At 40.4% G+C, this 18,413-nt stretch overlaps 2 protein-coding genes across 2 annotated transcripts; one reads left to right on the forward strand and one right to left on the reverse strand.

Annotated features, from left to right (window-relative positions):
• Positions 1-29: 29 nt before the first annotated feature.
• rln1 (relaxin 1) lies at positions 30-2,533 on the forward strand. Its single transcript, XM_010775039.1, has 2 exons — positions 30-810; positions 1,401-2,533. Exons 1-2 carry the CDS (start codon positions 615-617, stop codon positions 1,751-1,753), a joined length of 549 nt encoding a protein of 182 aa, XP_010773341.1. The 5' UTR covers positions 30-614; the 3' UTR covers positions 1,754-2,533.
• On the reverse strand, positions 2,348-15,811 carry jak2a (Janus kinase 2a). Its single transcript, XM_010775041.1, has 23 exons — positions 15,805-15,811; positions 15,537-15,660; positions 15,300-15,420; positions 14,457-14,602; positions 13,592-13,886; positions 13,290-13,409; positions 12,729-12,886; positions 12,521-12,632; positions 11,719-11,905; positions 11,008-11,132; positions 10,053-10,187; positions 9,878-9,965; positions 8,751-8,878; positions 8,338-8,476; positions 8,028-8,179; positions 7,507-7,657; positions 7,287-7,420; positions 6,586-6,775; positions 5,891-6,015; positions 5,032-5,204; positions 4,712-4,829; positions 4,328-4,441; positions 2,348-4,151 (listed from the first exon to the last, which is right to left on the reverse strand). Exons 1-23 carry the CDS (start codon positions 15,809-15,811, stop codon positions 4,029-4,031), a joined length of 3,165 nt encoding a protein of 1,054 aa, XP_010773343.1. The 3' UTR covers positions 2,348-4,028.
• Positions 15,812-18,413: the final 2,602 nt, after the last annotated feature.

Consider the following 18,413-nt stretch of genomic DNA (forward strand, 5'->3'; position numbering starts at 1 on the left):
ATAAATGGATCAGGACAAAAAGTGAGAATATTTTTTCAGAATCTCTTTACACAGAAGGGACACATGTTTATGTATAAAAGACGTGAAAAAGTGGATTTTGCATAATGGTGACCTTTAACTAAACCCCCCTTTTGGACATAGTGATAAAGAAGCCTGAATTACAAACGCAACTACATCCTTCCCAGTGAGGTTTACAAGACATCATTGTTTGTGTCAAAATCGTAACTGCAACTTGCGTATGAGTAATGAGCACACTAACACTAAAAAAGAATATCGCTCTAATGTTGTTACAATAAAGAAATAACTCCAAAGTACGTCATTGTCATCAATCTAAATGACGTGAGCGTGAGGGAGGGAGGGAGAGCGTGAGGGAGGGAGGGAGAGAGAGGGGTTGGGGTTGAACGCAGAGGTTGATGAGTGAACCAGTGAGTAGGTTTCCAGAGAGAACAAAAAGAGGGAAAACAAAGCTCTGCAACACAAGACAGCCAACAGAAGCATCCTTCACAAGTTGAGCATTCGGCTGCTACACACCAGGATTTGAAACCCTGATCAGATCTGAGGTGGAGCTCTGCTTGACCTTCCTGTGCAGCCGGCTCTGTTAGTGACAAGTGAAAATGCTCTGGAGATTGACTCTTGCCCTGGCTGTGGTGTGCGTCGGTGGCATCTGCAGCTGTGTGAAGGCGGACACGATGAGCAGCCTGCTGCTGCCGAGGGACTACGGGGTGAAGCTGTGCGGGAGAGAGTTCATCAGAGCGGTCATCTTCACCTGCGGCGGCTCGCGCTGGAAACGCTCCACAGACGGGGACATAGGTGAGCAACATGCTGCTGGTTCATCAGTGCTATCTAATTGGACAAGTGTTTATCTTAAAAAATTAATTTTAAAAATGTGAATACAGACCTTAAAGACTATTCTGAAATATTCTTTAAACCTTTAATGTTGAGATGTGTCTTTATATATACAGTAGTCTGGTGTATAGTTATAATGTAAGACATTGATTCCTCATTAAGGCTTCAGAAAGAGAATAAGAAAGGGTGCACAGGCAAGGAACTATAATTATTTTGTTCCTACTTTATTTGTAGCGCTCACATATTTGTAATTGTAAGTTATATACATCAACAGGTTAGGCTGCAACAGGTTTAAAGAGGCATCATTTCTCCACACATTTCATTAAACAGACCATATAAAGAGCTTAATTTCAGTACCATGGTCAGCTCATGTTTATTTTGTCTTTGACCAATCCTTTAAGCGAGTATAACCATCATTCCTGTCTCCTTAGTTCTACAAAATGTCAATTTTCTTATCATTCTAATCTTTGAATTAGTTTTTAACTGACCAAAGATGCATATGATCTTTATATGTAACTCCTGCTAATATGGATCAACCCTCTTTGATTCTCCAGCTCCCTTCCAGTGGAGTTCCCTCAGTGATGTGACAATGGGGGACGACCAGCCAGACTGGCAGCCTGGGACAGAGCTTTCAGCAGATAACCCTTCTCCGCTCCTCATCAGCTCCTCTTCCTCCCTGGCGTACCTCCTGGCTCTGTACACGGCCCGCAGAGAAAGGCAACAGCTGCCTCTGAGCGACTTTGCCCCTCAGTCGCAGCCTTTCACTGTTTTAGGTGAGCAAGACGGGAACCCAGCCGCAGGGGACTGGCCCGTAGCGAGCAAGAAGAAGAGGAACTTTTCTCTGGGTGTGGCCGGGAAGTGCTGCAGTCAGGGCTGCACCAAGAACGATATCGGACGCTTGTGCTGATTCAGGGAGCAGAGCGGCTGTGACACGAAGGTGTGATGGACAGTGTTGACGTAGGATGTTAAATATAGAGGAGAGAAAGTTCACATCTGCTTTTCATAGGTTTAAGTGAGCCTAATGTTTAAAAAATGATATATTTTCTTTACTTTCCTTGTTTGATATTTTGTTAATAATGATCATGTTCTGTAAGTAACCCTTTCAGCATCACTGAAAATAAATTCAAACTGTGTTAATATTAAATATTCTGCCTTAAAGTGTCCTTTGTTTATTTGCTGGACCAGGAGAAGCACCCATTGTTTAGCCTGCGGACCACATGACTAACCTGCATTTATTCTAGCACCGGGCAATATCACACATGTCATTTAGGCTGCGGTGAACTTATTGCTGACATCTGTTCACAACATTACGCCTGCCTGATCGTTTTCCGTTAGCACCCGCAGGACGCTACTGCAGAAAAGTGGATTTCCCTTTATCCTTTGTGACAAAGATGAAACAAACATATACACATTCAACCCAATGCACAAAACCGCACACTGTATAATTGTAAAACTCATGCACACAACTTAATTTAAAAAAACAAAACAATGTTCATGTCCGTAGTACTGCAATATGTTTTCTTTAATACAATTATGTACACACCTGGAATATAATACATATCAATTTTTATAATATTTACATTTATCTATACATGTCATAAATGTAGCTGCATGTTTTCCGTTGGATGACAGAACAAGGTGTCACTGACACTGAACAAAACTCAAATGAAACATGGTAAAAAAAACACCAGTTAAATCTGGTTTAACATCCTTTGTTTTCCTGACAATCTTGTGATAAATACATACTTCACAAAATAATATTTGGTTCACACACCAATGTACAAACTTCACAATAAGGGCTTTATGAGGAAAAATATCTGAGGTGGGAAAATAAAGTAAATTTTCCGTCTTGGCAAGATTTAGAAACTCTGAAGACACAGACTTGACGTAAACAATGTGTGATTGTGGTAGTGCCCGAGGTTAGAGCGCTGGTATGTTTGTAAGTGAGAAAGCGTTGCTCTTTACAATGACTTATTCTCAGGGATGTGAGAGGGCGTCCGTCCTTTGACATTTTGTGTGAGCGTGTGTAAGATTTGCCACAAAAAATAACTTCGTTTTTTTTCCAAATAAGACAGATGCTGTTCCACAAATTACAATCTGTTCAGGGACTGACTTTGAACAATCCCCTCGTTAAGTCAGTACACACATTGATAGATACTGTAAAAAAAACGTTTAAAACATTCCATTTTTAAAGACACATTTTTGGCAGACATTGCAAAGCACCTCAGGACACATATTTAACTTATGCACATGCTCCTTAGTCACTTTAAATGGGTGGACACATGATGACAAAAGGTTCTGTATCTACAGACAAAATATCCTTGTAACACTGCAAACATTATACTGTAATTATAAAAAAAAAAGACATCAACCCATCACTTATTACATCACCCTCATCATTTCCGGTTTCAAAAACAAAGCATTGGACTAACGTTGTATACATTAGTCCATGATCTGACACTTCTCGCTGCCCAGATCTTAAGGAAATGTCTGTAATGCTTTTTGTTTGCACATTGCATGAAGTGATGTAAATAAATAAGTGGATGGTGATTAAGTTCAAATCTCAGGGAAGCAAAGCAAGAGTTTTGAGATCCCATTCCCCTTCTGTGAACCATGTATCCTTTTTCCTTGGAATGTCACAACAGACACCAATTTCGTTATCTTGCAAATGCTAAATCTTTTATCAGTGGGCCAGACGCTCAATCGGCATGAAGTTACCTCAATGTGTAATAAACATCTGTAACAGCAGGAATGTGATTTGTAACCACCTGTAGAGATGTTCATAACTGCTCCCCTTGTGTGCATTAACAAACAAAATGCTGCTTGTTGGTTATTTATATATGTTTGCTACTGATACTGATTTCAAGGCTTAAACATCCAACACAACTTACTTAGACTAGAGAATAACATAAAAAAAATAATGTATTCAATTGTGAATTAAAAAAAAAAAAAGCATCTCATGTCTTATATTTGGTGTTTAAGTCAGATCTAGTGTAATAATCAACCAGGTTATTACAACATGTCAAGCTAAACTGCTAAGAAAGTAGATACTACCACTCATCATCCCTGTTTGAGCGACATGCAGAGCCACAAAAGAACACGAGTGGACGTCCGACTGCATCACAGCAGTGAGGTCACTGACACCTTCAGTGAGGATTGACTCCCCAGTGGACACCTAAAGGTCAAAGGTTAAGCTGCAATGTGTCTTTGTTCTCTCGTACAGTCTCCACACTGTGGATTAATGTCTTGAATGAAGGGCGCAGTCCCGGCTCGCTGCTCCAGCACTCTGTCATCATCTTGTACATCTGAACGAAGAGCATGGACATTAACACAGGAACAAACAATACGTACAACTGTGTATTTTGGTGTGATGGCTGAGCCTTGTTTGCTCAACTTCATAAATAAGATATCATACCAACAGTTTTTATTCAAACTAAAACAGAGTACTTTGTAATTGTATAGCTTGTATAGAGTTACTGACCTCATTTGGACAATTATCAGGAGCAGGCAGCCTGTATCCCTGTTTCAGAAGATCTATCAGATGGTAGACGATCATCTGGCCCTGCTTTTCATTTCCCATTTTGTCCATGAACACCTAGAACAGAAAACAAGTGTTGTTATTGTTTGGCTTTAATTAAAACAGCTTGGTAAAATGTCCCAAATGAAAAGGACAAAATAAAAACGACAAGTGTTTATTGTTTTATTGAGTGCTTAATCAACTGATTTCTCGACAGTCTTAAAATAGCCCAATTAAGTTGAAGGGGTAGAGTAGGAACATTGTGAGATGACTAAAAGGGGGAAATAAGTTTGTCAAACTTAAAACCAAATTTGAAAGAAAGAAGAAGAAGAAGAATATGTCGAGTACCGCCGGTGGGCTGCATTTCTTGTCACTGTAGGTGAAGAGTTCGTAGAGGACAACGCCGAAACTCCAGACGTCTGATCCCACAGAGAACTTGCTCTCTGTCAGCGACTCTGGAGCATACCTGGGAAAAAAAAACACAAAACATTTGACATACATGAAACATCATTTACTGAGGCCTGAACACATTGTTAAACACTGTTCATATTTAACAAGCAGAGAGATATACAGGCATACAAGAACAAAGAAAACATGAAAATCATTCTCCTTTATCTTCATCGATGTCAACCTAGACTATTATAAATACATGTCCAAGTCTTCCTCACCAGAAGATGGGGCTCTCCCCTGGCTCTCTGACGGTGTAGTACTCCTTGTCGTGCGGCAGCACCTTGGTCAGGCCGAAGTCTCCGATCTTCACCCTCATCTCGCTCTCCACCAGGACGTTCCTCGTGGCCAGGTCTCTGTGGATGTACCGCCTAGTGGCAAGGTAGTCCATGCCCTGTAGTGTGGATAGAATCGCACAGAGAAAGAGAACTGGTGTTACTTATGAACTTTAAGGAAAACATCTAAATATAATATTGTACAGATTGTGCCTCTTAGAAAGGAACAAACTAAAGAATAAAACATCGGGAACAAAAAACATGCATACATTTATACAATATCTATATCCCACCATCTGAGACAAAATTGTTGCATGAATAGAAGATACAATTAATATTTTAAGGTGTTTGTCTTTTTTGTAGATTTCCATATATATTATATTTTATTATTCAGATTTGTAGACCAACATCCGCTCCCTAACCACACCTTCACAGTTTCAGCTCTGCAATAAACGCTCGTACATAATGTGCACTAATGAGGTCATTATCACAGTATACTCCCTGCCATGGTTAATAATGCTCGTATTCAAAAGCTTAGGCCATTGTGTTTGTCAAGAAGAAATACAGCATGAGCTCAAAATAATGATACCTCTTTGTGCTGTAAATGTATTTATAAACACACGTGATCAAACAGGTGACCACAAGTCAAAAGCAAATTACATTTCCCTAATCAGAGATAGGAGAGTTTGAAAGCATATACAAATAAACTAGCATATTTTCAGTTACATTGGAGAGCATCTTAGAAAGAGAGGATCACCACGAACATAAAAGACCCTTAAAGTCTGCCTCACTGCTTTTGGAATACCTTGCAGATCTGTGACGCGTAGTGCAGCAGTTTGCTGAAGTCGAAGCGGTCCTTGTGTTTGATGAGGTAATCTCTCAGGCTGCCGTAGGGGAGGTACTCCATGATCAGTCGGAGGTTCTTCCGTCCTGCACAAACAAAGTTAAGTGCGATACTTAGAAGTATGACGTGTGAGCAGTGGATCGAAGGCCTATGAGGAAATCTAGATGTATTCATTTAATGGGCTCGGTCACTACACCCTAGGCAGCGACAATTGTACATGAATGAAAATATATAACAATCTGCCGGGGGAAGTGAAACACACTTCCCAGATCTCTGCAAAGGATCAAGATTCATCAGGCCAATTATTGCTTCATTTAAATATGCCAACAAGGAAAATATATACTTTCATGCTTCTGTACACATTGTGGAAGGAAATATCAAAGACTTCATTGTGGGGGCTAAACTGATCAAGTATATCATTTAATTTGATAAATGTTTGAATGTCTTTTTCATAAGAGAATGTCCTCTTATCCCTTTATCCATCTTGGAAACACTCATGATAAATAATAAGAATAAGGCAGACTAAATTGAGCATTTATTTTGATTACTGTCATATTTTAATTGAACAGGTCAATAGATTTCAATGACAGGGAAAGGATGCATAATCCCACCTTTTATTGTGACTTTCTATCTCCTAATACATTTGTTGCTCGTACCTGCGCTGTAGCAGACTCCTTTGTATTTCACGATGTTCTCATGCTGGAGGGATTTGAGGATCTCGATTTCCCGCTCAAAGTCCCTGAGGTGCTCCGCCGTGCTGTGCTGCAGCTTCTTCACGGCCACCACCTCCCCCGTGCTGTCCTGCAGGGGGTCGTACCGGCACATCTCCACGCTGCCAAAGTTTCCCTGCAGAGCAGATTCAAGAGGTTTAGAAACAGCAGCTGGGAGTTCAAGCAGACATTAAATCATATGTTCTAATGTAGCGAAGTCTTATCAACTGGGATGCTATCAGCGAGGTAACCTTATCTCAACAAGAGACTAGTATGGCAGTAAAAATGAAACACCATCTTCAAAAAATGTTTTAATATTAATAACTGCTGAGCGGAAACTGATGAGTGGGTTGAGTTCTGGTTACTGTATATAATCAATTTATCTGCTTTTCCACATAGAAACACCCACACAAAGACACTGACTCTCTATTGTTTTAAAAGAAGTGTGACATTTCTCTCAAGGGGAATATTTCCTAATATAGACAAATATTTAGATTTAAAGTCACTAAAGAACCTAGCAAAACGATCTCATATATTGTTATAACCATGCACACATACGGACATTATTTGAATACTAAAAGGAGATGAAGGACTATCATACAAAAAGAAAATGACTAATACAAGTATACTGTGTGAGCGTTCCTCACTTTGCCCAGCTGCTTGAGAAAGATGAGGTGTCTCTCCTCAAACTGGGCGGGCTCGTGGCTCTCTGAGGCCCACGGGAAGCTGCAGCCTCGAGTCCTGCTGGGCACCATGTCGCTCTCCACCAGCAGCTCGTAGTCTGGAAGAGAAAAGGGGTTGAATAAAAGAAATCTAGATCAAAACCAGAGATGAAGAGTGTTCTTATAGCACATCCACATGATTTACCCGGAGTGAAGAGGCTGTTGAGATCTCTGATAATGGCTTTGAAGGAGGGTCGGTGTGAGGGCTCGTAGTCCATACAGCTGTTGATCAGATTGGCCAGCTCCGTCCATTTAGGAGCCGGCAGCTGGTGCCTGTCCTCATAGAACAAGTTCTTCTGCAGAGCAAACATTTTACGTTTTCAATCTGGAAATGATAAAGCTACAGCAGACATTTATTAAAATAATCTATTTGTTTCAAATCCCTGAGTCTCTCTTACTTTAAAACTAATTGCGTGAGATAAAATAATAGTTGGATATTATAAATATAGTTATTTGTATAATTGCCAGAAGTCAGATAAGATGATAACTCTCTAAAGTCTATACGGAATTAAAAAGTTATTGTAAATAGTCAAAATGGCTTAACTGCATCTCTAACATCAAAGTGTGCCAAAGGTCACTGGGACTATTTTTTCCACCGGAACATTCTTGTGATACGGAACTTTTACAGTCAGTTTAAACTCTAAATGAATCCTGTGTGTTTGTGACCTTGGAGCAGTCCAGGGTGCTGAGAGGTTTGTCTCCTCCACTGCAGATCTCCCAGAGGGTGGTCCCGAAGCCCCACTTGTCTGTGGCTAAACTCAGGTTTTGGGGGTTTTCAATGCACTCCGGGGCCACCCATGGGATACGCTCCACCAGAACTGATAGGGAGACAGAGAACATAGAGAAGGAAATACGTGAATTGAAGGTAGGGGAAAAACCTGAGGCTCACATTATCTTCACATGACCTGTGCCTCCTCACAGGTGTGAGGTGCAAGTGTTCTCACATCAGGACAGTTCATGACTCTGTGTGTCTCACCTTCTTTGGGCAGCACGGTGATGCTGATGCCCGGGTCACTGAGTTTGATGAAGGGCAGGCTGACCGTCATCCGGTCCTCCTCTCGGATCAAAAGAACATTCTTGGCGCAAACATTTCCATGGATGAGGTTCTTATCCTCCTGTGTGCACATTACATGTTACCTGTTAGACGCTTTTATCCAAAGAGACTTACATATTCAATACTATGGGCAATCCCCACAGGAGCAATTTGGGGTGAAGTGTCTTGCCCAGGGACACAACGACATGTTGACTGCAATGGGGTTTGAACCTGTGACCCCCTGATCCCAACTGCGCCACACGCCTCCCTAACGTGACGGGGACAACATAAATGACCTAGCTCAACTAGTTGTATTTCCATATGAGTTGAAGGTAGTCCTCTTCATTATGTCTTACCAGGTAGTGCATAGCCCAGGAGAGCTGCTTGGCCACCTCTAGCTTCCAGGTGATGTTAACACAGCTTTTATTCTTCTTCAGGTAGGTGTCCAGTGAACCAAATTTACCATACTCCTGCACCATCATGTCTGTAGGGAGATGAGAGAGAAAGCATTTTATTAATTTCATTCTTTGAAAAAAAACATCCATTTAACTAGTTTGATAGATAGATAGAATGGGAGGGATGCAACCCTCTTTAATGGTCACACATGCAGAGCACACAGCACACACAGTGACATTTGGCCTCTGTGTTTAACCCATCTTAGTACCAGGAGTCTAGTACGAGGAGCAGTGGGCAGCTATTGCAAAGCGCCCGGGGAGGTTTGAGGTTTAAACATTTGAAATGTATTGGATAAATGCTGGTCAACAAAGACTGTTTCGTACTGTGACATTAATTTTTCACACAGCTACATGGTGAAATGAGTTGTATTTTTTGTTGAGTCAGGTGTGGAGGATTCATTTACTCTGACAACACATTTCAAATAAATCTTATTGTAGCCGATTTATTTTGTTTTCTTTAAAAAAAAAAACCGGTGTGCACACCTTAATTTCTCCATCCATATTCTGCCATCTGGTACTTTTCGGATTTGACTATCCCAGCTGAGAGGTTAATTGTTATACTATTACACTTTAAGTGCACCATATGCCAGGTTTTAATAGAGAATTGAACACCCTAACACACACAGGAAAACATTTATTTGTATCAGTGACACATCTATTTTCCAAGTCATTTATTATAACCTTCCTTTCTTTGTTCCAGAATGCTCTAGAAAGGTTTCCTGACACAATACTCTGACGTGTGGAGCCAGTATTAGGTGGAGTTAAGATCCATATTGCAGTGGCTCAGTGGTGACCTGTTGATCCCAAGGCCTAATCCGGTCAAAGCACAGCTGAGAGCAGGTCAGAAACGTTATCTCCTCACGGTTTGATTGTCTCCTTGCCTTTCTTAGTTTCCTTTGTTTCATCTTTGTCTAAATATCCCTCTTATTAAAGTTCTAACAGCATTCTTATTACATGCCACAGTTTAAAGGAAAACCACTTTGATTCCTTTCTGTCTGTCTGTGTCTGTGTGTGTTCTATGGACTTACTCTCATTGCCACAAACACACACGCCAAAGTTGAGGAGTAAGTGCTTGTGGGAGAGCTGGCTCATCATACTGGCTGCTTCAAAGAAGGACTGTGGGGGAGAAAGGAAAGAAGAGATTCAATATTAACGCTTGTCTCTTTGAACTCCTCAGAGTTTCAGATCAGTCACTCAGCTAACCTCTGAATAGTTGCGGTGAGACTTGTCCAGGATCTTGATAACGACGTCTATCTTGTGAATCTCCCCGTAGTCTCCCGTCTCCTTCCTCACACCACAGAAAATCTTGGTGAAAGTTCCTTGGCCCAGACTCTCTTTCTAAAACACAAGAGATTTATCATTTTAAAAACCTACTTTGGAGATGGGATGCATTTCCACCATGTCTCTCTACCCATGATTACTGGAACCCTCTAAGCAGTAAACCACAGAGCCTATTTGGCAAAGACCTTTCTGATGTACGATATTATAATTACAATTTAATGACAACATAAATGACACAAGCTTCTTCACATGAAGCCAAGTGGGCCGTATCTGAACCCATGGCTTTGACTGCTTCAGATTCAACTACATAGATTTGCGGGTAAGCATCTCACAAGCACATGCTAAGCACATGTTCAAAACAGGAAGATAAAAAAAAAAACACCTGTTGATTCTAGTCTTGTGATACAGATAAGGCTCTCTGCTTGAACAACTTCTGTGGTTTTCCTGTGACAGACCTGCCTCATGTGCTCAAATAACAGGCAAGAAGAGACGGAAAGCAACAGTGAGAGTCACATGCACACACACAATGCAATCACACGTGTCCACAGGGATTGCTGGTAAAGCTGGTGACAGTTGGCGGATCAATGAGGAAGTGTTTTTGTTAATTGACGCGACCTTACTGACCCCCACAGGAGTTCATTTCCCATTCTAGACACTCAGTCATATTGACAACTTTATTATATTATTAACAAAGACACCGTCCACCCAATTACAGATCACCTTCTTAGCAAAATAAACTGGACACAAAGACCTTTTTGATCCTGTTACACGCTTCTACAATGAACCTAAATATGTTCACACTAAGACTGCAGGGAGAGTTCTGAACGTGTGTGGCTTCATTCAGATGAGGGGAAAAGCGTTAAAAGGGTTATCTTACGATGACGAGGTCCTCTTTTCGGATCTTGTGGAAGACCATCTGGCTGATGTTGTGTTTGTGGAGCGAGGGAGACAGAGGAACATCTGCCCCGCGATTATTCCTGCACACCACCAGGTTGGACTTCTCTAAGGAAAGGTAAGTCACAACAAATTCAGATTATGATTACAGGGGGATTCCATTTTTCAATTTGCGATATGCAATAGAAATAGCAATGGTTTAGCTAATAATTGTTCAATTGACATCTGATGTAAACAGTAACTTGAACATGGTGACAGCTGGGATTGAAGCCGTTTCGTAAGGAAAACGTAATAAATAGTAACAAGATAACAGTGTCAAAGAGAGACTGTATTAAGCTCTAACACAATTGATGTAGGACGTCGAAATGGGAGCTTCTCGTGACTTTAATCACTTTAACAAGGTATGTGGACAAGGTCATGTTCAATATTAGCTCCATTTATAATTATATCATGACTCGATTAATGGTTTTAAACAAACTCACGCATAGGTTTGCAATTGAATCAGGCAAAAATACATTTCATCCCTACAGTATATCATCTAAATACAACTGAGTGAAAAGGTCTTAACTGTTACGGAGGATACTCTAATGGCATGGAATACCTGCATTTAACAGTACATGTCTTAATTGAACTGTGTTGATGAATGTGCTTGTATTTATAGTGTATTGGTGTCTGTCTGTGAGTGAACCCTCACCTTTGAGGCTGGGCGAGCAGCACCTGCTCAGCTGGAACGTGTATCCATCGGTGCGCAGCGCCTCCTTCTGGTAGCAGTGCAGCAGCTCTTTGAGCGAGCTGAAGCTCCTCTTGGCTCCGCTCAGATTGTACTCTCCTGTCTCCATCTTCACAATCTGACAGTGCTTATAGTCCACCAAAGTTTCATACTGAAAATATAAATGATTACATTTTAGGATTCGAGACATTGGTACTCAAATACTGTAACATTGAAGGACACCTAATTGATTTATCTAAGTGTGTCTGATTTGTCATCCGATTTGGATGAGGATTAGATTAGCAAGAAAAACATGTTTAAATGATCATGACTATTAATTCAAGACCGACTTTACATTTAAAAATCGGTTATTTCAATGTATTCAAGACCATCGGTGCTACCAAATTTGAAGTAAAATTCTCAACTTGATTCAATGTATTTACAAATAGGAGCTCAAAGATGCTGCATCGGATGTATGAGGTTTATAAGAGAAGAGATACAACATGCCTGAGTCACAGTATGGTTTTGCATATAAACTGGATTGTCCATTTTATGTGGAAATTGGACCTATTGCTCCCTCCAGTGGAAGGAAGATATGGGCAACATTTACAAGTAATGATGGGCACACTTGAATGAATACTGGGTTTTAGTCAAACTTTCTCATACTGATATTCTGTACAAACTGTGAAGGCCACTGAGACGAATGTAACATGTGTGATATTGGGCTATATACATAAAAATTGATTGATTGGGAAATACAGTACTTCACATTAATGTGGACCCTTACCCCCACCACGAATGACATGAAGTATTTGTCGTAGTCCTTGGGGCTGCAGCGGAGGAGGTACAGGCCTTGGTGGTTACCAGAGCGACGCAGCTTACCGATGGTAAACTCCATCCTGTGATAAGAGAGACAAAATGAACTTGTGTGATTGCTGCTGTGGTTGTGGGTGCATGGGTGACAACCTATATCTGTGCATGCGTGTGGTACTCACGACACAGGGCCGTTGCAGTAGCTCTGAATGCACTCCAGAAGTCTTGGTGGAGCCACCTCTTTACACAGATAATGATGGGCGTCTGCAACCAGCCTGTAATACCCATCCACTAATGACACGAAGGACAGAGCCTCTGGGAGCGAGCGAAACTCCAGTTCCTTGATGGTCAGATAGAGAAAGAGAGTACAGAGAGGGGATGCAGAAACATACATCATTTATTACCTATTTTGTTCTTTAAATCATGTTCACTTCAATAGGTTATGTTCCATTGATAAACTGGGGGCCAAATAGGGTGCCATGTGGCCCGCCAATCATTTATAAGTAAGTATCTCCAAAATAGGTTTTTTTAATCCATGTATTTATGCATTTTAGAATAGCTAATTATTTTAAATAGTAAACAATTGTGAGATGTTCATCTTTATATCCTGTAACTAACTTTGACAGCAAGTACTGTATGTTGCCATTTGAACCCGTTGCTGAGTAGAGTTATAATGTCCCCACTCTGGTTCACAGGCAGGAGTGAATATTAAACTACACTGAAGACTGAAGAGTGTACTCTACCAGGATGTGGTTGTCCTGTCTGGTGAGAGTCACTATGCGACTCTCCACGGAGCCTTCTTTATTGGACTGTTTGATGCTGATGTCGATCACCTCTGAGAAGTCACAGTATGTCTGCAGCTCCTGGCGACACAAAAGGAATACAAAGTAGTGGTTAACATTTGTTTTAAATGAAGACAGAAGTGTGCTAACACATGCACTTTCGTTGTTATTGTAACCAACTCCTGGAGCTCCTTCTATTGGTCAAATAAACAGCATGGCACTGTGGTGCACAAATGCATTACCACGGCAACCCCTCTCCTCACCTCTTCTGCGTCGTCCTCCTCTTTCCCTTTCGAACACTGGATGCCTGTGTCGGCCATGACAACGATGGTAACCTCCCGTGCGGAGAGGTCTGTGACTTGGAAGCGCTCTGAGTACAGGCAGGGCAGCTTCTCCTCCAGGTTCATCAGGTATTTCAGTTTGAGGTTACAAACGGTGGCCTTGCAGTCAGTGAACTGCTGGATGAACTTCTTAAAGCGATAGCGGATCCTTTTCCGAGTCAAGATGTTGTACTCCTGGATGCGGCCTTGCATGCATTTGGGCAGGAATGATTTGTAGCTGAAAGCAGGAGAGGGGATCAGACAGGGTGGATAAGGTGAAGATATACTAAAAGAGGAGGGAATGATGAACAAATAATACCAACAAAAACCGTATATTACTGATGAATAATATGTGAAAGAGTCTGGACACAGTGCATACATATTATAAAGATTAGATATTGTAGACCCTTTTTTATCTCGTAGGAAAAAGACAAGTCATTCAGCTGCATGAAAACATATACAGTAATGAAACTATATTGATTCTCACTGTGTCAAACTGCTTTCGTTATTCATGACCTGTACATACCACATGCACGCCAGCATAGCAGAGACACATAAGACAGAACAGCATTTAATGAGATCGACATTGTCTTGAATTTTGGTTTTCTGAGCACAAGTTAAATGTTTTATTGTTTACTAGTCCACTCTACCAGCTTCCTGATTCTTCCAGGTGGCTTCAAAATTCACATTACTATATATATTTTTTTTTCAGAGACCATTTTACTAACCCCTGCTTTAGATTGAATAGTGTATGAAAGCAGAACAAGTCACAATAACTACTTACATTTAGTGAGTGAGTTTATCCTACCTGGTATCATTGTAGATGTCCACGGGTGACTTTCCACTCTCCTTGGCGAGCCTCATCATGTCCAGCACCACCATGCCCAGACACTCCTCCTGGGCCTCGTGGTTCACCGGAATAGGAGCCAAGCCATTCAGGAAGTCACTCCGCCACTGGAGGAGGAAAATGACAGCGTTTATATGCCTCATGTTGACGTCTTTGTGACATATTTGAATAGATTCCTTTCAGGTGTGTGCCTAAGATATTGTGGTATTGCAACCCAAAAACGAAATGCCTTCCTCCGAGACATATAAACGTCTTTATGGCACATAAAACTGAATGTTACAATAAGAAAGTGTATTTTAAAGGGGAAATCCTTTAATATTATTAAATACTATTTCATTGCACAACAGTTGTTGGGTTCGTGTCACAGGCTCTTTAAGTTAATATTTAATCAACAAAGGCATATGTCAACAGAGATAAAAACAACCCTCATCCATGCTGCATTGCATATGTCAAGTTCACATACGCATGTGGGAAAGGGTAAACACACAAACACACAGTAAAGAGAAGCCTAAAATACCGTTACGCAAATGTGCTTCTTAAACACACTAACTAACACACTTCCTGTTTTCTGAACTGACACAATGACTGTCATGACACACGGACAGGCAGTCATATAGAGAGAAGGAAGCAAGCCTTTTTTATACTCCCAACCCAACTTGTCTGCATTATTTAATAAAAAGGAAGTGGAAAGCTATTTTATTTAATTCACAAATACAAATGTGAAGTGCCAACAAACAAAGTACCTTAAACAAAAGAAAATAGCAGTCTTAATAATGATATGAGGTGCAAGCCATGAAGACTAACCTGAAGAAATTGGTATGCCATGACACAATCATCCATCACAGGGCTCTCCATCCCCTTGGACACGCCATAGCGGTGGGCATACAATGAATTGCTGCTGTTATACCAGCCAGGGAAATAGTATCTGGAGAGAAAATGTGGCCAGAAGAATCCGGTTTCAAAATAAGTCTGAGCATAAAACACATGTAAAGTCTGAAAAGCATTCACAACATTACTAAAATACATGCTACAAATATTTACCTGATTCTAAAGTGCAGGCTCTCACTGGCTGGGTGGTCTAGTTTAAAGATGTGGTTAGGAGGGAACCATATCTTTTCACTTTCCCTCATTAGGGCAAACAAGCTGCAGTAGACTGGAGCAATTCCTGGCAAGAGAGAAACAACATTTGATGTGTTTACTACAGTATAACATAGTGACTGAAAGTTCTATTCGTTTTATATCCAAGTTTGAAATAAAGAACACGTTTTTAGAACTTTAGCAACACATTGAAGTGATGAGCAGCAACAACTGGCCATTATTAACTAACAGTCAAGCATAGCCTAAGTATGTTATTATGCACACATGTTTTGTGTTGTGGTAGCAATGTAGACAAGAAGCAATTGTGACACTGACATCCAATAGCTACAGGTGGTTACCATAAACTACTGTAGCTTATATAAACCGAGGTGGAAGAAGTATATTGTACTTAAGTAAAAGCGTAAGTATCAGAGAGTAGGAATACTTGCCTTTTTTTGGATTTGTTTAATATATATCATATGTTTTTATTATAATGATTGATTCATTATTTATGTTTATCATAGCTGGTAAAGGTGGAAACTTGTTTTCCCTTGTATTCACATCTGGGTAGTTTGTGAATTTACTCCAGGTGTAACTAAAATCTTATTTAAGTGCTGATTATGTTTTATACTATTAATCGACTTCTGAAAAGTAACTTAAGGTGTTAAATACATGTAGTGGAGTAAAAGTACACAGTTTACCTCTGAATTGTTGTGGGGTGTAGAAGTACAAAGTAGCAGAACATGTCCCTTTTTAAAGTTGTACTTTAATGCAGTACTTGAGTCAATGTACTTAGTTATTTTACACCACTGTATATAAATGGTTAACAAAGATTGTTCTAAACTATAGAAATAGTTAAGCCCTATCTGAATAGTGATTTATTATCAGCCGTAATGTTTGTTTCTTAAGTAGTGGTAATGGCATGTTTGATCATCTGGCCTGAAGCCTGAATGCCCTCACGTTGAATTTGATCTGGCAGTAAGGTGTTTTGTCAGTGGGGTTAAGTGGGTCACTGGCAGACAGAAACATTGTATCATACAGCAGGAAGCCCTCACAAGAGTGAAGCAATGAGTTCAAGGAAATAAGCTTAACCACAACAGGGGAAGTAAAGTTAAATGAAGGTTGATTTTTAAGCAAGTTTTAAAGAAGAGTATTATTTTGTTCACATGATTAATTCATAAAGTAAGAAACAACATGCAGATTGAATTCACTATATTCACACCGTTAGAGGTCAGAGTCACTGCATATGTTATACTGCTTATCAACATACTTCATACCATTTTATTCAGATATTCAGTGGTAGCAGATAGAGGAAACGTAGACATAAAGTGTGAAAAACCGACAAAAAATAAGACAAAGGAAGAAAGAAGGAAGAAAAGCAAGAGCATGTAGAAGATAAAGAGAAGACAGAGAGACGTTTTTTCTTATCGGCTACATGGAGCCAGAGTGTGTAAGAGAGAGATAAAGCTGAGGCGGAGAGGAAAACAAGACACAACAGTCGACAACTTCCTGATTTGTGTTTGCTAGAAAGAGAAAGCCAGTAGTTCTGTCTCACAACACTGGGTGGGCTCTGATAGCAGAATCCCCTGCCCCTACTTCTTTAAAGACAATAACCGGATGCATTTCAAACTTTGAAGAAGCCACGGGAAACGCTCCTAAACTTTGTTCTAGTAGTTCCTTGGATTATTTATTTTCCTGGACACAGATGATTAGAAAGTAGGATAGTTATATCCTCACAGCCGCCAGAAGGCTACGGGCTGTTTGGCTCAAAAACTATTCTCCCAGAGAACTGACCTCATTCAGTTATTAATAGATATAGTTTAATAGACACTTAAAAGACAACAACAGCATAACATGTCCTTATAAGCCCAACAGTGGCAACGCTTCTTCACATAAACTGTTCAACTATCTCAGAAAAACAACATTCTTCTTTAAGATATTAAAAACATTTAAAATAAGGTTAAAGGCTTAGTTATACAAATAAAATAAAAAGCCTCCCTTTTACGTCATTGCGTGGCAAATTGCTGTCGCCGTGTGATTGCATGACTGACAAATGTTTTAGCCTGTCATAGTAGATAATAGCTTGTCGAGCTTCACATTGCAATTTCATTCATTCAAATGTAAACAAAAAATAATTCCATGAAATATACAAACAAATGCATCGCTGCCAGAAGCAACATTTCCTAAGCTGCTGCATTAATAATATGTGTATTTATAATTCAATGAAACTTTAGAGTCATGTTTAACAGAACAAAACATCCTGAGTGTGCTACGAACTTGTTGTCCATTTGAAATGTTTGTGAATAATTAAATATAAATAAAAGTGTGATATTTGAGACTTTTTAATACATTAATGTTATTAAGCCTGACCGATTTGACGCAACAGTGGTTACACAACGAGAAAACAAAAACAAAAGCAGAACCTCTCCGGGTTGCAGCAACAACCAACAAGTTGGCAATAAAGACAAGAAAGTCATCTAAAAGTGAACTGTTTAAGGTTTTGACAACAGCACTCACAGTTTCTAAATTCTTTAGTTCATTTATAGTTAATCAAACTAGCGGTTACTAGTGGAGCCTCGCAGATGGGGGTGCTGTAGCCCCCTCAGCATCCCCCCCCCCTTCCCGCGTCCATTCGCGATGTCTCGCAGATCCCACGCAGCAAGCAGCTCACACTGTCCGCTCCTCACAGCAGCGAGCCGCGCAACGTCCCGCCAACACGGCACCCAGACCCCACACAGCATTCTCATCTGTTTGTCCTTACTGGTGTCATTTTCTGGTTGCTAACGCCATTGTAACACATAATCACTGATGTTCCGCTGTAAAGCGGAGTGAGAAAGACTA

The sequence above is a fragment of the Notothenia coriiceps genome, unplaced genomic scaffold (genome assembly GCF_000735185.1).
Source record: "Notothenia coriiceps isolate Sejong01 unplaced genomic scaffold, NC01 NC01_scaffold00015183, whole genome shotgun sequence".
Taxonomy (NCBI): domain Eukaryota; kingdom Metazoa; phylum Chordata; class Actinopteri; order Perciformes; family Nototheniidae; genus Notothenia; species Notothenia coriiceps.

Excerpts from the sequence above, each read along its gene's own strand:
- rln1 (XM_010775039.1), top strand. The coding sequence starts at position 615 with ATGCTCTGGAGATTGACTCTTGCCCTGGCTGTGGTGTGCGTCGGTGGC. Across the intron at positions 811-1,400 it reads CTCCACAGACGGGGACATAG|CTCCCTTCCAGTGGAGTTCC; the intron begins GTGAGCAACATG and ends TTGATTCTCCAG.
- jak2a (XM_010775041.1), bottom strand. Across the intron at positions 15,421-15,536 it reads AGCCTGCACTTTAGAATCAG|ATACTATTTCCCTGGCTGGT; the intron begins GTAAATATTTGT and ends TTTTCTCTCCAG. Across the intron at positions 8,180-8,337 it reads CACCGTGCTGCCCAAAGAAG|TTCTGGTGGAGCGTATCCCA; the intron begins GTGAGACACACA and ends TCTCCCTATCAG.